This window comes from Stegostoma tigrinum, chromosome 7 (genome assembly GCF_030684315.1).
Source record: "Stegostoma tigrinum isolate sSteTig4 chromosome 7, sSteTig4.hap1, whole genome shotgun sequence".
Classification (NCBI taxonomy): Eukaryota; Metazoa; Chordata; class Chondrichthyes; order Orectolobiformes; family Stegostomatidae; genus Stegostoma; species Stegostoma tigrinum.
This window is the reverse complement of record NC_081360.1, coordinates 52,971,315-52,996,774: the sequence shown is the minus strand read 5'-3', so window position 1 is coordinate 52,996,774 and position 25,460 is coordinate 52,971,315. Positions and strand designations below refer to the sequence as shown.

At 40.3% G+C, this 25,460-nt stretch overlaps 1 protein-coding gene across 1 annotated transcript in view; it reads left to right on the top strand.

Annotated features, from left to right (window-relative positions):
• The window catches only part of kalrna (kalirin RhoGEF kinase a), a 693,809-nt gene that overhangs the window by 275,478 nt on the left and 392,871 nt on the right, over window positions 1-25,460 (top strand). The window contains exons 4-5 of the mRNA XM_059647272.1: window positions 11,691-11,883; window positions 15,771-16,283. Of these exons, the coding sequence (XP_059503255.1) occupies window positions 11,691-11,883; window positions 15,771-16,283 (706 nt within the window). The remainder of the gene's footprint in view (window positions 1-11,690; window positions 11,884-15,770; window positions 16,284-25,460) is intronic.

Genomic DNA, 25,460 nt, shown 5'->3' with positions numbered 1-25,460 from the left:
TAACTTGATCCTTACCAGTCAACCTGATAGTCATTAATTAAACATCTCTCATCAATTACAGTTGTACTCCACAACAGTTAATTTCTCTGTGACCTATTAAGTGAGATAAAGTTAAGCCTGTAATGTCTAGCAGTAGAACAGCAGGATTTACACTGATCAATCATCATTTGTGTTGATCTGGAAATATTGAAGATCCCATTTACTTCTTTTTAAAGTTTGACGTACAAATTACCGACCATTCAGTCAATGTTTTGCAGGTGATATCAGAATGACTGGTACCTGGCTGTGTGTAATAGTTTTACACTGTACGGTGATTTAACTGAAGTGAAATGTTCCCCTTTGCTGGAGAGGACAAGAACCAGAGGACACCCACACCCGCACACCTACACACCCACACACACACACATACACACCCACAGACACACCCACACACACACACACACACACACACACACACATACACACCCACAGACACACCCCCCCACACACACACACACACACCCACATACACACCCCCCACACACACCCACACACAGACACCCCCACACACATATACATCCACACACACCCACATGCACTCATCCACACACACACACACATACACACCCACACACCCCACCACACACACCCACACACCCCCCACACACCCACACACCCACACACGTACACACACACACACCCACACCCCCCCCACACACACACACACACCCACACACATACACACCCCTACACCCCCCACACACCCACACACACACACCTACCCACAGACACACACACACATACACACCCACACACACACGCATACACACCCCCACACCCCCCCACACACCCACACACACACACCCACACACACACCTACCCACAGATTCACACACACACACCCACACACGCACACCCACACACACACACCTACCCACAGACTCACACACACACACATACACACCCACACACACACACCCACACACACACACCTACCCACAGACTCACACACACACACACACACACACACACGCGCGCGCGCGCACAAACACACACACATACATATACATCCCTACACACACACACACACACACACATGCGCGCGCACAAACACACACACAGACACCCACAGATACACACACCCACCCACCCACATGCCCACACACGTGCACGCACGCGCACACATGCATGGTCGAATAGCCTTCTTCTGTGCTCTGATCTTCAATGGTCGTATGATTGTTGAATGCCATTTCTGTCCATATTTTTTTGTAGTAGTAACTTATTGCAAAATCAGACACTTGCAGAGCAAGAACAGAATTTCCATATCACAGTATACACCGTTACGCATTTTAATTTCTTATTTAACAAGCTCTTATTGAAGAAGCAAGGCTTTCTTTATGCTGATGATTAAATAGTTTAGTTGTCAGTAGAAAGTTGCAATATGTAGTTCTGTTCAGTATTGTTGTTGTGGAGCAGACAGAGATTCTGGTCACTGACAAGCAGCTACTGTGTACATGAGCTTTATAATACAGTTTACTGGAAGAAGCAAGACTTTATTTGAAGGATATTTGTTGCCCCAGTGACTCCTTCATTGAAGCAGCATAAACCTGAAACCTGTGAGTGTAAAATCACGAGGAAAAACACTATTCCATATTTCAGATGTCAGATTTACATATCTGCAGTTCCTTGTTTTATTTGAGCCTTTAACCTGTTTCAGCAGCCATGCTACATTACCTGAACAATCTTTTCGAAATTGCCAATCATACATACCACACAACTGTATCTTTTTGTTCTCTCAATTATAAGACATTCATCCAAGAAAACATTCAGACCTGATTTTCATTGTATGTTGGATTATATTTAGAAGCAAGAATGCTATCTAATAATAATACATTTCAATAGTACAATAACCAAAGGCATTCAGCCATAATTATGGGGGAAAGAACTACCTGCTGAGCTTCATTCTTCTAGTGGTGGTACTTTCCCTGAATGAGATATTCATTTCAAGAAAGTATGATTTCTGCCATCTATTTGTGTTTGCACTTTGAATCTAGAAATGCAATTCTACCTAACTGTAGTTTGATGCTGTTGCACATGCAGAACACACAGCATATTAACAGTTGTAACAGGCATTATTATGTCAGTGAATGTTGGAATCAGAATATGTTAGGTACTTTTTTCTTCAAAAAAAAACCCATTTGTGATGATAGAAATGCACCACCTGTTGAAAAATAATGTTTTAAGTTGAGGATAATTTTCCTCGAAACAGGGCTTTGTAAATGTTAAATAATGGAGGGTAAGGTCATTGTGAAGATCACTGACTGTTCTTTCATCTTTGGTTGAGTTGCAAAACTGCCAGTATCAGAATGACCGCTAGTCATAAACACCCACTGTTCATTCCATTGATGTCGAAGTATTTTCACCTAAGATGAGTCAAGAACTATCAACCTAGAGATGTAAGATAATGAAATGTGAGGCTGGATGAACACAGCAGGCCCAGCAGCATCTCAGGAGCACAAAAGCTGACGTTTCGGGCCTAGGCTCCGATGAAGGGTCTAGGCCCGAAACGTCAGCTTTTGTGCTCCTGAGATGCTACTGGGCCAGCTGTGTTCATCCAGCCTCACATTTCATTATCTTGGATTCTCCAGCATCTGCAGTTTCCATTATCACTGATACAACCTAGAGATGTACATCACTCACAAAACTGGGAAAATTGTTTGCACCCCGATCCAAGTAATCTTTTGCAGTATGATTATTTTCAACTGCAGATTCAGACTCCATCTTAAATTGTGGGAATAAAGACATTTGAATGCTTGGGAATGAGTTCCACTGTTCTTCAGGGCATATAGGATGGAAATTTGAGGGTAACATAGTTCAGACACAAGCCCTTGCAGCGTAAAAATGTTTTAAAATATTTTTGAGGGCACTTTTTGAGGGCTGCTGTTTGGTTTTCGAGGACTCCTGTTTTCTCACTATCTCCTTTATTAGGTGATGCCGTCATGTTACAGCAATACCTTGTGAATTTGTGTTAATATATGGAGCGTTTGAAATCATACAGAAGTAGAATGTCCTCAATAATTATAAACAAATATATGTAATGCCACAGCACACAAGGGAAATATTATTTAAACAGCATAGTCAGTAGGCAATATGGATAGGTTACCATCAAAGGTACTTTTTTCAAAATAACTGACACATTCCTACACACAAAAAGCCATTACCCAAAACCTACATTCTATGTCCCGATGGGATCACATTTTCTATCTCAATGTGCTCAAAACTAGAAGGTTTCAACTAGATAGTCACTACTGTTTGTACTATGTCTCAGATCTCAACCTCAGAATTAAAATTAACAACCATAGAAGTGTTCATTGCAATAGAAGTTCATTACATGTTTTTCCCCAAGTAGCCTTATGCTAGGGATATCACATTAATTTTTCAGGGATTAATTTAAAGTTTCCCTGGTTGTCAGTTAGTTGATTATTCAGTTGTGTGACCATTTTGAAACTGCTGTCTCTCCTAGTGATTGCAAATCTAATTCAGGAAGGAACCAACCTGTCAGCAGCTCCTGTCCACTCTACCCATAGTGATGACATTTCTCCAATTAGGCAAATGGGCCAAAGGAATTAAATTTTGTGCACTCTGTGCATTGGTATGACAGTCTGGTCTGAGTTTGTAATCTTTTATACTCTCATTTATAGTTTATATCACTTCTTGGATTTCCCTGTTAAAGCTGGCTGCTTTACCACATAGGGCAGACTTTATCACTGTCTTCCTGCACTCCCATCTTTTGTTCATCCTCCACTTCCTGGTCATGTGGCAGTTCTTAAGTAACCGAGCGGAGAATTGGGCTTTGGTGAGGAAGGTAGCGAGGAGGAGATCTGTATTTATACATTCTACATCTGGTGAACCAGAAAAGATTGTGGGATGAGGGTGAAGTGGAAAGGAAGGAAGATTATGCACAAGCCCTCATCTTCAAGGTTTCAGCCTTGCTCATTTCATTACTTTAATCATGGTCACAACAATATAGTTCACTGTTGAGCTTTTTCTCATTTACATTTTAATGGAGCAGCAGTGAAGGATGGAAAAAGCAATAGTGTGGCAGAATTTGAGATATTGTTCTGCAAAATACTACTGCATCTCCTACAACTAGTAGGGGTATAGTCTAAAATATAGGGCAGACTGTTCAGGAGCAATGTTAGTAGGCACTTGCACACACAAAGGTTGGTAGATGTTTGGAACTCTTTTCCAGAAACAACATTGCTAGATCAATCATTAATTTTAAACATGAGATAGGTAAATTTTTATTGAGCAAAAGTATTAATGGATTTGGACCAAAGGCAGGTAAATTAGTCCAGCCATGATTTCACTGAGTGGCAGACCAGCCATGATTTCACTGAGTGGCAGAACAGGCTCGATGGGCTGAATGGTCTACTCCTGTTCCTACATTATTATCCCCCACCTCACCCAAAAATGAAATCATTATCCTAGAGTTATGCTTTAATACAACAATTAATAATGACAAGCAGCTTAAGATAATGCGGTACTTCCCTACGTATAAATATGTGTTCTTCCTCTGATTCATGCATAGCCTCAAGCAGTGAGAATAAGCTTTCCAGGAAGTGATTCACGGGTTTTGTGATGTGCAGGTACCAGTTTTGGACTAGGGTGAACAACGTCAAATATCATATCACGCCAGGTTATAATCCAGCAGGTTTATTTGAAATCACAAGCTTTCAGAGATTACCTCATCTTCGGATTCAGTGAGAGGAGAGCACAGAGACACAGAGTTTATAGGCAGAGAGACGAAGAGCAGAGAGATCAAAGGATCATACAACTGGTGTAATGGAGTAAGCACACCTAAAATGGCTTGTTTGAACAGAGAGATTGCTGGCTGCACATTTGGAGCTTGTGCCTGGCAGGCAACTGGGTATCACCTCCTTAATGCCACAGCTGTGATGTTACAAATGATAAGTATGTTGCCTGGCATGAACTGTGTTCCTGTGAAAGGCAGCCAACTTCAAGTAATCCCTAGCTGTCACTGTTTCACAGGCCCTTGGACCTGCATTTGCCTCTAATAGCAGCTGTAAGATCCTGAAAAACTTTGAAACTTCAGCCTCCAGAACTAAAAGCTGGGATGGAAGTTGTGAAAGAGAGGACTGAGCTATCATTTGCTGTCTTAAAGACAACAAAAAAGATAGCTTCTCTCATTCAACATTGAGTCATTTAGTTAACCTCCCTTTTCATTTTTTGATCCTCAGTCTCACTATCTTGTATCTTTTGAAATTCCTTTTCCAGGTTGTCACTCACTAGCCCACATTTTTAACCGATCCTGATTTAATAACCATTTCCTCTAAAAACCCCATAATTGTCTTGGAAACAAGAAGTGAAGTAGATGCCCTTTAGTTCCTAAAAGCTACTTTTTTAAACAGAATATAGTGTGGGTGGAAGTGGTCATGGGGTTAGAAGCTGCTGCCTAATGATCTTTGCCGAATTTCTGCAGTGCAGCATGTAGATGGTACTCACCACTATCCTAAGTGTTGGTGGTGTGAGGGAGTGAATGTTTGTGGATATGGAGTGCCATTCATTGCTTTGTCCTGGATGATGTCAAGCTTCTTGAGTGTTGTCAGATCTGCACTCATCTGGGCAAGTGGGGATCATTCCATAACACTACTGACTAGTTCCTTGTAGATGGTGGACAGGCTTGGGGAGCCAAGAGCTAATTTATTTATTGCAGTATTCGTAGACTCTTATAGCCGCAGTGTTTAGATAGCCAGCCAAATTCAACTTCTGGCCAACCCTTAGGATGTTGATAGTGAGGAATTGAGTGATGGTAACATTGTTTAATGTCAAGGGCTGGTGGCTAGATTGACTTTAATTGCAGATGATCATTGCCTGGCATTTGTGTGGTGCGAATATTACTTGCCACTTCCAGCCAAGCCAGGATATTGATCAGATCTTGCTGCATTTGGACATTAATTACCTCAGTATCTGAGGAGTTATGAATGATGCTGAACATAGTGCAAACATTGGCAAACGTCTCCGCTTATGACCTTATGATGGGGGGGAAGGTCATTGATGAAGCAGCTGAAGAGGGTTGGACCTAGGATACTACCCTGAGGAACACTTGCAGAGATCTCCGAGAACTGAGATGACTGAGCTCAATAACCACAACCATCTTCCTAGTATATAGTGCCAGGTATGACTCCAGTCAGTAGAGAGTTTACCCCAATTCTCATTGATTCCAGTTTTGCTAGAGCTCCTTGATGCCACACTCAGTTGAATGTGGCCTTGATGTCAAGGTCTGTCACTCTCAGCTCACCCCTGGAATTCAGCACCTTTGCCCATATTTGAATCAAGGCTGTAATGATGTCAGGAGCTGAGTGGGCCTAGCAGAACTAAAACACAGCATCACCGAGCTGGCGTTTGTTTGACAGCACTATAGATGATGCATGCCATCACTTTACTGATGATTGAGGGTAGACCGATGGTGTGGCAACTGGCCAAGTTGGATTTGTCCTGCTTTTTGTGTGGAGTAAATACCTGAGCAATTTTACACATTGTCAGGTATATACCTGTGTTGTAACCGTACTGGAACAGTTTGGTTAGGGGAGCAGCAAGTTCTGTAACACAAGCCTTCAATACTGTTGCTGGAATGTTGTCAGGGCCCATAGCCAATGCAGTATCCAGTGCATAATAATTAATTTAATTAATTCTTGGGCAAAACCCCATATTTTGGTCTCATTCTGATTTTTGAGGAGTTTCCTGCTTAATAATAAACTGCAATTATTTTGGTTTCATCATGGAATTTTTTTCAACAATATTTATGTAGAATTGTATTCGCTCCTTGTTTGTTCAGAAGGCAGAAGAAAATGATGAGCAAAGAAATGCTTCCAACTAAGACAGATTGTTTGTGCCCACTATTACTCATAGAACTCAGGAAAGAGTGCAAGCGAATCACCTTCACAGCCATAGGTTTGCGAGGAAATCAGTAATGGAACTGCACCATCAATTGCAGGCTAACCATTTCAAGCCTGGGTTCGTAATCAAGGCCAACAGCACCCAGAAAATCAATGGCTTTGATGCCTTCTAATATAGTTTGCGGGTCATTCAATCAAAGACCTCAACTCTCTCGCTGATGATACTTGGTAGTTCTGTCTGGAACGAGGTTCACATCTAGGAAGAAGAAATGATTCTACAGTTTTATTCTCTAAGTTCCAAATTCCATCAGAACTGAGGGACAGTATAAGATATGCCTAAGGATGTGTTTGGGCCAGGGTGATATCAGCTTTCATGAATCCTATTATTTCGGTCTTGGATTCATCCATCTAACATGTACTGCTACCGAAGATGGATAATCAGAACAGCCACTGACGAACCTGTGGCATGAGTGCTGAAGGTGACTTAATGTTTCCTTTTACCCTTATGTTTTCTTCTGAATTAAGGAGTTTTCTGTATGTGGAAAATTTCCAAAAAATGTTTGAGAAGGTTGCAATCTTGTTTCCTCAGGGAAAATTCCTCTGGTAATGATGTTTGAGGAGGACAGAGAAGCGGGAGCAGTAGAGAAACTCAGAGACCAGACTTGTATCTAAGCACCGTAGGACATCCGAAGCCCCGTTTTCCTCTGATACCAGAGAGGTAGAAAGCCAGAAGGTCTAAAACCCTCTCTGAGCTTTTGTGCAATGAGGGAAACCCTGGAAGAACATTGCATCATCCTACAAAGAGAGTTTCAGACTTTGTCAAGCAGCAGGAGGTGCTTACTACTGCACAGAGTTTCCCTGCCACTAACTAATTCCAAGAGAAATGTATGAGTTCTGGCAAGTCAGTCAGTTTGCTTCAATAAAGGAACGTCGTTAATGACTTGTTTGCCTGAGAAACTAGGTTCATTACACTTGACACTAAAAAAGACAATTGAAGAAACAGGCCGTTAATTTTGGCCAAGCAACAGTATCTGGAAGACTGTTTAGAGTTACACTCAAGTGCCTATCAGTCACTACTGTAAAGTAAATGATTTTGTCAAGTGAAAAGGTCTTCATTCTTTTAATGCGTAATTGCATTTTAACACCCACAATAGAGGCAACTGCCATGATTCATTCATCTTTGGGCAATCCCGTTTCTTTGCTGTGTTTCAGAATCAAGGATTAAAGTAGTTTTCTTTGGAAACTGGGAGTGTCCACCTCTCTTCTAGTTTCTAAAACCACTGTAGCGAATCACCAGTGAAACTTAGCAATATAGAAATGGTATCATACCCACACATAACATTGAGTACACCACCAGTGTGCTGAAGGGAATGTCTAGATATCTAAATGGGTCTAAAGGCCTCATCAATATACTCCCAATATTGTCTTGCATGTTACGGTGATATACCCTCAGCAATTTCAATGCTCAAAAAGTCATGGACATTATTAATATGGAAGAGGGGTCCTAGTCAGAAGCTGAACACCTGGGCCATGAAATCAGTTATCCACACAATAAAGCAGGTTTCAAGAATAATTGCTGGGACAAAGCTGCAAGAAAAGCTTTTAGGTGGCAAATGAAAAGAAACATAAGCTTTGTGCATTTGTTCTAGTTCAGGAAGCAGCAGCACAAGAGAGTCTTCATAATGCCATTTGGATTGGTTATTACCTTTGCTCTTTAAGATGATGCTGGCATAGTGAATGATTTCAAAAAAGAAGAGTAATGCCCAACAACACTTGTTGTAGTCCAGTCACAAGAAGTGAGGTCGAGGTGGTAGTGTTTTAGGATTAGCAAGTGTAAGGAGCTGCTGGATATGAAGTCCAGGGAAGCAAATAAAAAGATACATAGGAAGAAATTTGAGTGAAGATTAGACAGTGGTAAACAATGAAGATATTTAAGTAGAAGCACAGTGAAATAAGATGGGCTTCTTGAACATAGAACATAGAACATAGAACATAGAACATAGAACAGTACAGCACAGAACAGGCCCTTCAGCCCACAATGTTGTGCCGACCATTGATCCTCATGGATGCACCCTCAAATTTCTGTGACCATATGCATGTCCAGCAGTCTCTTAAATGACCCCAATGACCTTGCTTCCACAACTGCTGCTGGCAACGCATTCCATGCTCTCACAACTCTCTGCGTAAAGAACCTGCCTCTGACATCCCCTCTATACTTTCCACCAACCAGCTTAAAACTATGACCCCTCGTGCTAGCCATTTCTGCCCTGGGAAATAGTCTCTGGCTATCGACTCTATCTATGCCTCTCATTATCTTGTATACCTCAATTAGGTCCCCTCTCCTCCTCCTTTTCTCCAATGAAAAGAGACCGAGCTCAGTCAACCTCTCTTCATAAGATAAGCCCTCCAGTCCAGGCAGCATCCTGGTAAACCTCCTCTGAACCCTCTCCAAAGCATCCACATCTTTCCTATAATAGGGCGCCCAGAACTGGACGCAGTATTCCAAGTGCGGTCTAACCAAAGTTTTATAGAGCTGCAACAAGATCTCACGACTCTTAAACTCAATCCCCCTGTTAATGAAAGCCAAAACACCATATGCTTTCTTAACAACCCTGTCCACTTGGGTGGCCATTTTAAGGGATCTATGTATCTGCACACCAAGATCCCTCTGTTCCTCCACGCTGCCAAGAATCCTATCCTTAATCCTGTACTCAGCTTTCAAATTCGACCTTCCAAAATGCATCACCTCGCATTTATCCAGGTTGAACTCCATCTGCCACCTCTCAGCCCATCTCTGCATCCTGTCAATGTCCCGCTGCAGCCTACAACAGCCCTCTACACTGTCAACGACACCTCCGACCTTTGTGTCGTCTGCAAACTTGCTGACCCATCCTTCAATTCCCTCGTCCAAGTCATTAATAAAAATTACAAACAGTAGAGGCCCAAGGACAGAGCCCTGTGGAACCCCACTCACCACTGACTTCCAGGCAGAATATTTTCCTTCTACTACCACACGCTGTCTTCTGTTGGCCAGCCAATTCTGTAACCAAGCAGCTAAGTTCCCCTGTATCCCATTCCTCCTGACCTTCTGAATGAGCCTTCCATGGGGAACCTTATCAAATGCCTTACTGAAGTCCATATACACCACATCCACAGCTCGACCCTCATCAACCTTACTAGTCACATCCTCAAAAAACTCGATAAGGTTTGTAAGGCATGACCTACCCCTCACAAAGCCGTGTTGACTGTATTTGATCAAGCCATGCTCTTCCAGATGGTCATAAATCTTATCCCTCAGAATCCTTTCTAACACCTTGCAGACGACAGACGTGAGACTTACCGGTCTATAATTGCCGGGGATTTCCCTATTTCCTTTCTTGAAGAGAGGAATTACATTTGCCTCTCTCCAGTCCTCAGGTACGACTCCAGTGGAGAGCGAGGATGCAAAGATCTTCGCAAGTGGCGAAGCAATTGCATTTCTCGCTTCCCAAAGCAGCCGAGGACAAATCTGATCCGGGCCTGGCGACTTGTCAATCTTAATGTTTGACAAAATTTTCAGTACATCAGCTTCCTCTATCTCTATCCATTCCAGCATGCACACCTGCTCTTCAAAGGTTTCATTCACTACACAGTTCGATTCTTTCGTAAAGACAGAAGCAAAAAACTCATTTAGGGCTTCCCCTACCTCCTCAGGCTCCACACACAAGTTCCCTATGCTATCCCTGATCGGCCCTACTCTTTCTTTGACCATTCTCTTATTCCTCACGTAAGTGTAAAATGCCTTTGTGTTTTCCCGGATTCCTTCTGCCAAGCCTTTCTCGTGCCCCCTCCTGGCTCTCCTCAGACCATTTTTGAGCTCCTTCCTTGCCTGCATGTAATCCTCTCTAGCTGAACTTGACCCTAGCTTCCTCCACCTTATGTAAGCTACCTTCTTCCTTTTCACTAGAAGCTCCACCGCTCTCGTCATCCAAGGTTCCTTTATCTTACCCCTTCTTGCCTGTCTCAGAGGGACATATTTACTCATCACTCCCAACAACTGTTCCTTAAACCATCTCCACATGTCTATAGTGAAGGAGAAGAAGGTGCCAGAGAAGTTTGGAGAGAGACCAGAATGGGAATTGGTAATCAGAATATCACCACTATCAAGGTGGCTTTAAACTTAGGAACTATGAAATAGAGTTTCTCAAACTTTTAAAAGAAAAGTAGATTGATGCCAGAAAGTTTTTCCTCATACAGAGTGTAAAACCTTGAATTTCACTCACAAATAAGACATTGCAGCAAAAATCCCGGAATAATTTAAAACCCAATTGAGTGTTGAAAATAAAAACATTAGGATCATTGTGAAGGGGTGAACCAAGATATGCTAAATGGTTTTTGTCATCTTTAATTGTTTCCTAATCTGGTAACAGAGCTTGTGGTATGCAGAGTGATATCAACAACGTGTTCAATTCCCACATTGACTGGGATTACCGCCAGTTTCTCAACCTCTCTGGTGACCAAACCACCACCAGTCATCTCAATCTAATGAGAGAGGAACCTATGATTTTGCAAGACTACGGTGACTTTACTTTTACTTGTATACATTACGTATTTAAATATTCATATGCTTATACATGCATCTAAATAGATATAAAACTTATACTTTTTGACAGCATTATATCGTGCATAATAATGTACAGTACTTCCATTTGAGAAGGAATCATTGGGCTGGAACATTCCATGTACTCAAGTTTGGTGAATAATTTCATATATATGGATCATTACAGTAACAGCCTCTTTATACTTTAACAGTGAAGATGTGAGTAAAAGAGGATTTACTGTTATCATCGATATGAGAGGCTCCAAATGGGATTTGATCAAGCCTCTCCTTAAAACTCTTCAGGAATCTTTCCCTGCTGAAATCCACGTTGCACTGATTATTAAACCAGATAACTTCTGGCAGAAGCAAAAAACCAACTTTGGGAGTTCAAAATTTATATTTGAGGTAAGCATTATATTTAAAATTGTATGCTCAAGCAAACGAAGGATAAAAGCGTTGATTATTAATGTTTTTATTAATTATTTGTTTTCACAATATATATGAAAATATTTTTAAAATTGTCTTTAAAACAAGGGAGGAATTAAATGGTGGAGGTCAGGCGCTGGCAAATAATGACTTTGAAATACCAGACATGGGAGAATTGATAAAAGTAAATATAGTCACACCTATTGCACTGTTTAAAATAATAACTCTTCACTCAAGTTTGAGAATCTTGACTACTGAGACATACTGTCAGTTTCACTTGGATTGTCTAAAAAGCTTCCCTTATTGCCCTTCCAAATGAAAGCAGCAAATAGGAAAAATGACAGGTGGCAGTGACCTAAACTTAATTCATGTTTGTTCCCAGCAACAAGTGATCTTGTCAAATAAATTCAGAAAAAAGAATGAAATAGGTCAGGTTTCATTTCCAGAGCTGCAGGAGAATTGTGTTCACATTATGACTTACCTGCACAAAATATGCCTGATTTAGAGCAAAGGCTCTACTGAAAGATAGGGAAATGCAGTGGCTCATATATATATCAAATGATCACAATTAATTGTGTAACCATTATTTTTAATTCACTGCAGGTTGTGACCCGTAATCTGGGTTTCACTTAAGCCCACAAGAAAAGACACAGGTTAAAATTGTGGCCACTTATTAGTACATGCATGATTATAACACATAATTCTGTAAATAAATAGAAAATGTGTAAAGTTTGGCTGTAGGCCTATTCTTCACCAACTTGCTTTCTGAAATCGAATGCTGTAGCAAAGAACAGTTGCCTGAAAGGAATGTTTGGAAATTAAGAATAAGTATTCAGTCAGAAAACTACAAATTCTAGTATGAATTGTGAAAATGGAAGAAAACAGCATAAGTTGTTGGAATAGGAATACCGTTTGGTATTCTCAGAACCTGAACGAAAAGTAGAACAAATGAGTGGCTATGTGGACATGGGTTATGCACCTACCATAAAGGAAATAAGGTATAATCTTGGTGTTGTTACTTCTTACAAGAAGTAAAATCAGAGGTTAGGTATTTTGAAAGCTTGATTTGCATCAGTTCAATTGAGATAAAAGTTCGTAAATTCTGTTAGCAGATAGAACATAGAACATCGAACAGTACAGCACAGTACATTCACATGATGTTGTTCCAAACTATTATCCTACTGAGATCAAACTACCCTGCATACCTTGCATTATACTATCATCCATGTGCCTATCCAAAAAAGTCTCTCAAGTATCTGACTCCACTACCACTGCTTGCAGCACATTCCACAAGCCCACCACTCTCTGTGTGGAGAACCTACCTCTGACATCTCCCCTGTACCTTGCTCCAATCAGCTTAAAATTATGCACCCTCATAATAGTCATTCCGGCCCTGGGAAAAAGCCTCTGGCTCTATCTATGGCTAATCATCTCGTACACCTCTATCAAGTCACCTCTCATCCTTCCTTGCTCCAGTGATAAAAGTCCTAGCTCCCTCAACCTTTTCTCATAAGACCTGCCCTCCAGGCCAGGCAGCATCCAGGTAAATCTCCTCGCACCATCTCTAAAGCTTCTACATCCTTCCTATAATAAGGCGACCAGAACTGAACACAATAGTCCAAGTGTGGTCTAATCAGCATTTTATAGAGCCCTTCTATGTATACAGTATCCTTCTATGAAATTTACAAGAAAGACGATCTGTTAAATATCTCTGAGACATGATCAGAATATGATAGATAGGGAAAGACTAGGTAATACATCACAGATTTTAATGGATTGTACAGACGATTACTGAAATTCAATTGCAAATTACTGGATTGTGCCCGTTTGGATAAACAAATATTTCTAACTGGAATATGGTTCTTGGAAAGGGAGCCCCTGTTGAATGAGAAGTGACTTGATTGAGGTGTACAAGATGATGAGGCATAGATAGAGTGTATTGCGCCTTGAAAGAATTTCTGGACAAATTATTTCCATTAGCCTTCTTGGAACAAATGGAACTTAAAACAAACACTTTCTCTGGAGAAAAAAGTATTGGGAATGTTAGTGGCACTTGAGGCTGACAAGTCTCCTGGACCTGATAGCCTGCATTCAAGCACCTCAAAAGAAGCAATGTAGAAATAATGGAGGCATTGATTGTAATCTTCTAGTATTCCCTTTTTTCCAGACAGTTGGAAAACTATAGATTTGTCAATACTGTTTTAAAAGAAGCACAGAGACAGAAAGCAAGATACTATAGTTCAGTTAACCAAACAGAGAGAAAGATGCTCAAACCCATTATTAAAGACACACTAGCAGGACATTTAAGAATACCATAATACAATGAGGCAGAGTCAACTGCCTTTGTGAAGGAAAATCATGTTTGACAAATTTGTTCCAGTTCTATGAGGATGTAACAAATTTGGTGGAAAACAGGGAAGTAATAGGTATAGTGTATTTGGATACGACACAAGAAAGAGCTGCAGAGCATTAGTGAGACCATACTTAGAATACTAACATTTTATGAATTAGGAGCCTAATCCTTGATTGACAGATTTTGAAATGGCCCAGTTAATGGTCGCAAGTATCATTAAAAGAAAGGACATCTAGCTGTTACTGCAGAACATAGATTTGGAACATTAAAGCAGTATTAATGGGCAAGTGAATCTCAGGAACGCCTAAGCAACAGTTAATAGGTGCTTCAGTCATGACTTGAGTACCATTGTTAGTAACGAACCACCTAAAACTGAAAAGTAGCAACCTCAAAACGACACATGATGCAGTGAATTCTAAGGAATAGGATGGAAATAATTATGTTTACCAACAAATTATACTGTTCACAAGGATTTTAACCTTGTGCTGAATGTATTAGTCATGGACTTCTTTCACAATGCAGTGCTAGATAGTGTTTGCACTTTGATAGTACATGGAACAAATGTTGAAATGTTGCTTTGATTCTTTATATAGGTTAAGGAAGGTATTGCCTGCTTTAGGTTTGGTGATGACAATATGTTGAAATCACTAAAGAGAATTATAGTGCCATGTAAAATAACTAGGGCAAAGCATTGTATTAGTACTGATATATTTTCTGTTGAGACATCAATGTTACTGAATAAACTTTCTATGAAAAAGACACAAATAAAACTTGATATCAGGTGCAATAAGGCAGTTATTTTTATAAATTCAGTGGATTTCATTTGTGCAGTCAGGCATTATTGTATCTCCTGAACAGGCATGTGGCCTGTTAACTAGACACAATTCAAAATGTGGTTGCAGGGTAATTAGATGATGTTTGCAATGTGTAATTCTGTAAATAAATATGAAGGTGTGTAAAGATTGGCATCACCTCCATTTTTCATTAAATTACTTTTTGCAATGGACCATACAAACAGAAGTATAATAAATGAGCAGGCAGTCTGCTTTGTCTGTCTTGTTTAAGAGATTGACCTGGACACTGGGGAATTCCCTTTAATCTTTGAATTGTGCCATGGGAACTTTTAGACACATAAGGGCAGAAGGAACATAGGCATATGGTGCATTTGCAACCGTTAAGCATCCTTGACAGTGCAGCACATCCTCATTGGGCTGACAATGAATGACAGCCTTGGTTTGGTGCTTCAGTTTCTCGAGTGGGGTTTGAACATTCAATCGTCAGTTGAGAATACATTCTCATAATCAAGGCTGACAGTTTAAAAATAGAAACAAAATCCAGCCAAGCTAAAATTAAAGAAAAAGTAATGATATTGGAAATGACTGATGTAAAAACTAATATTCTTCATTGCCGGATCTGTGTCAGAAATCTAAACTGTTCTGGCTCTTGTAAATGCAAGATTTTTCATTGTTGGTGCTCAAATACTGATTCTAAAACACTGGGATATCTTTTTCAGACAAGTATGGTATCCGTGGAAGGGCTTTCTAAGTTGGTGGATCCTTCCCAATTGACTGAAGAGTTTGATGGTACACTGGAGTATAATCATGACGAATGGATTGAGCTTCGACTGGCCTTGGAAGAATTCATAAGCAGTGCTGTGCATTTGTTGTCCAGACTAGAAGACCTGCAGGAAATGTTGGCCAGGAAAGAGTTTCCCCTGGATGTTGAAGGTTCTAGAAAATTAATTGATGAACATACACAATTGAAGAAGAAGGTTATCAAAGCCCCTGTGGAGGAACTGGACCATGAAGGACAAAGATTGCTGCAGTGTATAAGGTGCAGTGATGGTTTTTCTGGAAAGAACTGCATATCTGGCAGTGCAGATTTTCAAAGCGTTGTGCCAAAGATCACCAGTCTACTAGATAAACTACACTCAACTCGACAGCACTTACATCAGATGTGGCATGTTCGGAAACTGAAGCTAGATCAATGCTTCCAGCTTCGGCTCTTTGAACAAGATGCAGAAAAGGTAAGATTTCATCTACACATTACTTAACCTAATTTGTTGGTGTAAGTTTAAGACAAATTTACTTGATCCTCATCTACATCAATCTCTTATGTAATACCCAACATAATTCACTTCTTCAAACATTGCAGAAGAGGACTCCCAGGAATCACATGCAACGATTTTCTTGTCTGAACAAACAACAAATGGTATTTTACATTGAGTTTCAACAAAAATTGAAGTGTGATGAAGTTTTCATTCCCCTCTTTTCAAATTTTCTTGCAAATTTATTCAATTCAGTTTGAAACTTGCTTCAACTCTCATTCGGTAATTGAATACTAAAACAAATTTTAAAAAAACTTTTACAGTTGTGGTATATATTTATTTCACATGGCTGGAGAGCAGTTATAATTTGATGTTGAGGCTAACAGTCCATTCAACAGCTTCAGCTGATTCAATGTGAATGATTAAGATACTATAAGGGATTAATATGTCATGGCTGGCATTCAGTATGTGTCGGACGGTCTGACATGTTCACAATTTGAGCTTTTCCTCAAGTTCTACCTGTGGAGCAAGTGCCCGAATTCTCTATGGAATGTCTTCAAGTGTTTGAGGGTTGTCCATAGTTTCCACTGGAAGGTTGGTGCCTGAGATTTCATCACTGAAGTCAGTTCCATCTTTGTTGGCAGCAGGCGGTGTGCCATTGAGAGGTGGGGCAGTCATTGTTTTGTAGGATATGAAGTTTGTTCCAGTACACATGACAGGATTTGAGATCCTGTGTCAGTGGAGATGATTTGTTAGCTGTCAGCCAATGGTTTTCTTTAAGGAAGATATTTTTCCTGTGAATATCAGGAGGATCAATGTGTCTTGCTTTCCCCCAGTACTGATCAATCCACTGGACATTACAAAATCAGGTGTTTTGCTACTAACTGTAAACCATGAGCCCAGTTGTTTCATTCCGACCTCTCCAAATGCAAAGCTTTTGAAGCCCTCAGGACCGGTGCTGCAGGTGCTCAGCTTTCTCTGAAGCTATGCTAGTAGGATCGCTGTCAATTTTACAACATCCCTAGATTAGACACACACAGCTCTCTGATGAAGGGTCTAGGCCCGAAACGTCAGCTTTTGTGCTCCTGAGATGCTGCTGGGCCTGCTGTGTTCATCCAGACCCACACTTCGTATCTTTTCAGAACCTCTGTTTACACACTGAACGACTTTTACTCGATACAGAACCAGTTTGTTTTGAATTTGCAAGTTTCTGTAACAAACAACTCCATATTTAAAACAAAATACCCGCCCATTGTCAGTGATGGTCCTGGTTTACTTCCCTGCTGCAAAGTGTTGGCTTACACTGTAGTGAAGGCTGTTGTGGACTGAGGGCAACATTTAAGAACTAGCCCACAGATCTTGAGGAGTACGTCAGAGTAAATAGATTGCAGGACAAATTCTAAATGATCTCATGCCACTTTTTGTTGCTTGTTAAAAATTTTAAAAAGACTTCTTTTTGAAATAAAAGTGCTTGATAAATGGACATTTCTGGCATGTTTATGCCATTCTTTGTTGCTCTGAGAATGTGGTGTTGGTGAATTAGCTTCCTGGGTGGCATTGTCGTGCTATTGATGAATTTGCATAACGTTTTTGGTCATTTGAAATTAAACCATCTGGTTGGATGCTGGCATAGACATCAGGTTTCCTTCTCCAAAGAACATTAATAAGCCATTTAACTTCTATGACTGTGGAATAGTTTCATGGTTGTTTTCACTTTTATTTTGTGTAAACCAATGTTTTATTTTTAACTGAATGCAAATTCATCAACATAATGAATTCAGGTTTATTGATTATTAATTCCGTGACCTAACTAATACCCAGCTGTGATAACAAGGTGTGGAGCTGGATGAACACAGCAGGCCAAGCAGCATCTTAGGACCAGGAAAGCTGACGTTTCGGGCCTAGACCCTTCATCAGAAATGCCTTCAGGCTAGGCCGGAAACATCAGCTTTCCTGCTCCTAAGATGCTGCTTGACCTGCTGTGTTCATCCAGCTCCACACCTTGTTATCGCAGATTCTCCAGCATCTGCAGTTCCTATTATCTCTAATACCCAGCTGTAATTGGTTATGCCGTAAAGCGTGACTGTTCTTAAGTGGGGCTTATTAAATGTAATTAAGATTTACTGACCAGTTATTTTTAATCAACCTGCTCATATAATGTTATGACAAACCTCTGGGGTGGCTTCCTGGACTAGAGATAGGGTGCTATCACTGCACCACAAGGCTTTCAAGAATTATTGAGTAGATTTTTTTAAATAAAAGAAATGTGATTACAGGATGTGAATATGAGCCTCCTGGCTCAGAGGTTGAGACACTAGCAATACAGCACAAGAACCTGAACATTTATTCAGTTAATGTTAATAATCAAATTTTCCAGACATATGATGACACATCTCTGGGGCAAGTCTGACTTGAACCTGGGCCTCCTGAGTCAGAGGTAGGGGTGTTACCACTGTCACCAAGAACCCTAAGGTTTAGTGAATATCATTGTTTCTAATCAACCTGTTCAGAGATATTATTCCTTGCCTCTGGAGCAGGTGGGACTGGAACCCAGATCTGTTGGATCAGAGATAGGGACACTATCACTGTGCCACAAGAGCCCTGAGAGGTATTGGGTACTGACTGGAGCAAATTGGCTGCAAATGTTAACCATTGCCTCATTCTGAGGTCCCTGAGATTCAGTGATACCACTCAGTAGACATTAAGTACAAATAACACTGAGCATGATTTCCTTTAATTTTTTTTTTCCCTGAATTTCTCACGTGACGCAATTAAACACTGGTAGATGTAATCCTCAAATAATTTTCATGGTCCTCAGCAATAAAGGCATTTTAATTATTTCTCATTGGCATTATAATGTTGTCAGAGTTCAAAACTAAAACCAAAACTAATCAATTTATTCAACTTTTCCAGCGAAAATCTTAATCCCTAAATTCTCATTGTCTGACTGATGATACAAGTTATTCACTTTCTTGATTATAAATTTGAGGCGATGGAAGGCTCAGCTACAGGCATTCGTAAATCGTGATTAAGTGGTACATTTTAGAAAAAAGATACATTTCATTGCCAAGTGTGAGGTTCACCTAACTGGCACCTTATCCATAACCGTATAGATCTGGATGTGTGGGAAATGAGCTCAACGCATTCAGCGTATCTTAACACAAGGAGCTCGATTTTATATGGCCTCACTGGGTTGTTGTGGTGAGAAAGCGTGTAAAGTAAGTCAGGTAGCAAACCCACTACCTTCCTACGTGTTCCCGAGTTCCACCCCACAATCCACTATTGTAGGCGGCTATCAAAATCTGCAGCTTGCCCACCATTTGTCAATAAGTATCTAAAGGTCAATTAGGTCTGTTGACACATCTATTGACCTGAATAATATGTTGCCCATGCCAAATTATAGCTGGTATGGTCAGTCAAGCAGGAATGTTCAGCCTGTTCCATATGGTCTACATTAAAAATGGCAAGAGGGAAGTGGGTTCACCTCATTAGGGTGATGCCTGATTACTTGGGGGATGCCATGTGTGTATCTAGTACACTTACTCAAAGATGGCAGCAAACCTCCTCTTTCATTCTGTGTTGCTTGCCCTGCAAAACTGAGTCCCTTATTCACTCCGTTACCCCTCCCTAGACTCTCAGGCCTGTTTTAAAAACTTAGGATTGACCTTTCTGGGGAGCTATTACCCTCTCCATGCTTCTTCCTGCAAGAAGAAGAGGCAGTGCTAAGGTTGATGTAGCTGCTGACCTGTCAAATTGACTAATCTTTACAGGCAGGATTTCCTCCCACTGAGAGGGAGAATGCCATTGTTCATAAATTTATCGTCCTCTCAGCATCCTACAAATGTTAGCTTCTAGCCATGTTTCTGGGGCTTCATATCCATTGTTTTATCTCTTTCTCTTTCTCTCTCTCCCTGTCTCTCTCTCTGTCCACCTCTCTCAACCCCTCCTGCCCCCACCATCACCAACCACCACCAACCAGTTAAATGCAGCCCACGTTTGCTGTTGTTTTGTATTGAATGTTGGAAATATAGCTATTGATGTGCATAACTCTCTGTGTGTGCTTTGAACGTTTTATGTGCTTCTACTTCACATTTTTATATTTTTGTATAAACCTCTATTTCGCAAATACACCTGGAGGAAATTGATGTGTGTTAGCAGTGCAAAAACAGCTTGTAGCAAATTGGAAGCTGATGCATTGTTGTGTGTCTTCTTTCCACTGGAATTCACAGAACAGTTGTTCAAATCCTTTTTAGAAACTTGTTTCCTGGTCTCACTGTCATTATTACTTGATTTGAGATAAGAGCCTTGGCAATATTTTGCATGTCAATATAAACTACGAACTGTTACTATAAGAGGCTCCCAATGTGTTGCAAGTCTTTTTTCTGTTGCTTTTGTTGACTGTTTTGCCATCGCCCAGATGGAAATCAAGGCAATTACAACTGTGCTGAAAGTTGCAACTGTTAAGCTTGGGAGGCAGGAATATTTTTCCCTTTTCTCACAGTGAACCTTTACTTGGATTAAGGGAGCAAATTCATGAGAGTGCAATATCTTGATGCCTAGTGATGTCTTAAGGTGTATAATCACTGCTCTCAATATCTAAAGACTCATCTTTATAGGCAATGACATGTACTCACCAAATGTGGCAAAACACCTTTGTCTTTGGTATCTCAACTTCACTGCAGACCCAGTGATGGCGAGACCATCTGGAGCAGAGTGATTCACAGACAACTTCAAGAAATTCATAGGCACTCCTATAGTTCCAAGGTCACTACAGACTGAAGCTTCTTGCAATAAGATCCTTCCAGACCACCCTAAGGGACATGTGTCAAATGAGACAGTCTGCAGGTCAGACCTATATAAAACAAGTGATTGTTTCCCAGAGGCAGCACCAGATTCCCTTTCTCAGTGGAAAGGAGACACCAACTAAAATATGCTCAAAACCTTGGCTGCCTATCACATTAGTCTAGGGCATTGTAGATGAAAACCCATGTGGCTGTCAGGACTTCTCATAGCAAACTAAATGAATGTATCAATAGGAAAGAGTATCAATTGACAAATGAGTCTTATTCTGCTTCTATTGATCCTTGTCTGAAGCACTGTAATTGGTATTTTACACAGGTTGTAGCTGAATTAACATTTTCAAAAAGCTACCCTGGCATAAAACTGGTGTTGCAGATTGGATATTCATTACATAAAGTTCTTGATTTTCAACCTAATTTCTACAATAGGCAACCAAGCTCTAGCAGCAGTTCTATCATCAGGCATAAATTGGACATCCAGCTTATTGAATTTATTAGACTTATGGCCAGGAAACATTTTTAGTTTCATCTGATCTGCATATCAGTAATCAATGACTCTAGAATTTCTGAGTGGCCCTCACTGCGATAATACATTTTGCATATTATCATGTAAATATTGTTATCACAATGAAATTCTAGTTAAACTTCTTTTACGTCATAATATCAACGTTCAGGATAGGGATACATCAGGGCTAAATACGGGGCCCGACCCTCCAAGGAGGCCTGCTGTTTTGGGATTTTAGGTCAAGACTATGGTATTCAGGTCTTGGCGGTGGGGAAATTCGTGGTGGAGGAGGTGTGGAGTTGGAGGGGTGTGGGGATTGCTGTCCTTGTGTCTGATTGGAAATGTTGCTTCTACGTCTGCGTGTTGTACTTTGCATGTAGCTAATTTGTTGCAGGTATTCTTGTGCAAATTAGATACACAGATGTACTGCATTGAATCACAGCATAAAAGATGGACATTCAAGCCTTCATGCCTGTGTTGGCTGTTTGGTGGAGTGTCATTCCACCTGATGTTTTTCCTTGGCCCTATAAATGTTCTGCTTCAAGTCATTAGTGGATTTTCTTCTAAAAATTATCATTGGATCCATATAACTTGGTCTCACTAGCTAGATTTCTCCCTCTCTCTGTTTTTAAAGGGGTGTTGATATTTCCCCATATCTTCGGAGGATTGCAAAGTTATGATCACAGCCTCCACAATGTCCTCTCATACTTCCTCCAGTAACTTATGATGCATTCTATCAGGACTTTCCTACTTTGAAGACTTCCAGCCTTTCAAGTATACCGACTTTATTGAGTTTGTCCTCTCCATTATCAATACTGCCACCTTCTTTACTGATACATTAGCACCATCCTCTTCTATAAAGAAATCTTCGCCTGCTACCTCCATAGAGAGGGCTTTTTTGGTCTTTCTATCACTTCATCATTCCTTTCATTCTCGTTATGGTAAGTATGAAAATACCTTTGTCTTTCACTTTGAACTTTTGGGACTTTTGAATGACATTTAAAGAGTAGGAGCGTTCATTTTATTTTGCCTTTTACAGTGCTGGAAGACACCATTGCTAAATCTGCAATCATAATCTCCAATGTGATCTCATTGGTATAAATTAAAAATAATGACAGGGAAGAGCAAAGAGCAAGAACTCCAAACAACTGATTTCAGAATGAACTAGGTGTTGGGACACATGGATTACTGATCCACTTCAATAGACACTGATAACTTTTCAATGTATTATAGAATTGGATCCAAACAACCGTACTGCTAGTGTCAATACAGCTTCCCTTTCCTCTTGTATCTTCAAGGTGTAAGTATTGCACTGACACACGAATATTCCAAAATTTAAAAAGATGAAATAATTCTCTCTTTATCAGTTAAGCATAGCAACTGCTTGCTGCTTCTGCAAATATGGCGGATATATTGATGTCCACTCTGCAAGCGATGATTTCTTTGAGTTACAGAGAGCCTCTGTTTACATTGACCTTTTGAAATCCACCTGCAAAATATAATATGTACGCATGATTTTCAGCCCTATTTGGGGATGGCACCGAGTGTGAAAGTCAGCCAATGTACTGGTTTGCTGTCACAATATCACACTGCAATTTTTCACTTGGGCCTTCAAACTGCCTGAGGCATCAGAGACTAGGCCAGCTCCCTGGAGTAAGTCTCCTTGTGACAAACTAGGACAGGGGAGCAGAGCAGCATTCTGAGCAGGCTGTGAGGTCTTTTCTGCATACCCTGGCCACAGCTACATTCACAGGCCAGGGAACCCCCTCCATAATAATGGCCCATCTGTTGATTGAGTTTTTACATTTACAAGTTAAAATATGGCAGGAAGGACATATGTGCACTCTCTTACTGGAATGGTAGTTTGCACCTCCTAAGCTGGAGAGCCTCCTATTGACTTCAAGTGCTCACCCAACATCCTTAATTAGATGATAAGCTTACTCTCTGGCCACACATTGGCTGATTGTTTTCCACAAGGAGTCTTTCGTGATCTTCATTTGATATCAATTATTGGAGTCCTTACCTAAAACCCTGCTTTTCCTGTTTTGGTCAAGAATTGATAATGTAAAAATTCTATATTGCCGTAGAGTAGACAGTAAAGCTTTATTGTGTAAAATAATTGAATAGTTACTGATTTTCAGGTTATTTTGGTCATAGCTAATTTATTATACCTTAATATTTATCAGTGTTAGATATTGTGGTTTGATCAGTAGATTGAGCTTTGGACATGATAGAAAAAAAACTTGCTTTGAATCCCGGCAGCAATCGTCTAGCTTTTTGTCCTTCGTAAGTAAATAAAATGAGCACCGCACATTATGAGGGGAGGGAATCAGCTAAAATCTGCAGAAGATTGTGTGGACTGGTCACACTTTTGGGCATAATGTGGCATAGTGCTGTCTGTATTACCAGTTGATACTCTTACCCTTAAAAGTCTACAAACCTCTGTTTCCCAATATGCCAGTAATCAAAATGCAGTGAATTATCCTTCAAGTTTTAGTGCCTTCTGCATTATATGAGTAAAAGAGCTGAAAATGTTGTTGTACTACTGAGTATAAATTGTTTTGTATTTTTTTTCACTATAGAATACAGAATGGGTGATTTAATCAATGTATTTCTGACTAGCCTCCGTATTTAATTGTGATATTGACTAATGAAAGTAATTTATGCTAGTGCTTTTATGATTTTCAACTTTGTTGCAATATATTTTTATTATAGGTAATGTAATAATTTGTGAAAAGTGATCACATTTGCTTCTATATTTTTCCTTTCATAATTTGTTCAAATCCCAGAAATTTTCAGTGTTTGAAAACACGTTGAAATTTCAGTTTAAAATTGAAGAAAGCTATTATTAATGAAACACAAACTGGTACTCCAAGATGAATGCATCTTCTGAGTAATAATGATGAATGGTTTATGGATTGTAAACTAGAGCCAGTTCATAGGTTCAAGCATGTCTGATTTCCCAGAGGAGAGTTGTTAAGCCCTAGCTTATTAAAGCAGCCAGCTGGAATTAGTTCTGCCTGTTAGGATGCATTCCTTGAAAAGATGCATGTTTTTAAAGCGGTATTGGTTTAATGTTATGAGAGACAGAATATTTCGCCAAAGAAATGCATTCATTTGATAAAGGATAGAACAGTTTTGCCTTTCAGTGCCCCATCCTCCACAAAATGCTGGAACGTTAAGTGTAATGTTAGCTCTTGGGAAAAACGTGCTCTCCAAAGTTGACTTCCCTGCTGAAGACCAATATGTCACATTTGATTTAGATAGTGAACAGACTCTGTATTCTCAGTCTGAGTAATCTCAGATTCGAGGCTACATGAAAAAATGAAGACATACATTGGACAACATCACTATGCTGTAAATTAAGTTCAACACAAGGACTTACTCTGTGCTACCGTTTTAAATTGGTACAGCCTTTACTTCGCAACTGTGAACAATACTCCTTTTTACTCATGTGTGGGATCTGTGTGTTGCTGGCTGGTCAGCATTTCTTGCCCATTCCTAGTTGCCTTTGAGAAGATGGTGCAGAGCTGCCTTCTTGAACACTGCAGTCCACTTGCTGGGTGTTGACCCAAAATGCCAATAGGGAGGGAATTCCAGGACTTTGACCCAGTGACAGTGAAGGAATGGCAATATATTTCCAAGCCAGGATTTTGAATGACTTGGAGGGGAACTTGTAGGTGGTGATATTCCCATATATCTACTGCCCTTGTCCTTCTAGAAAAAAGTGTTCATAGGTTTGGAAGGTGCTGTCTGAGGATCTTTGGTGAATTGCTGCAGTGCATGTTGTGGATAGTACACACTGCTGAAACTGAGTGTTGGTGGTGGAGGGAGTGAATGTTTGTGGATATA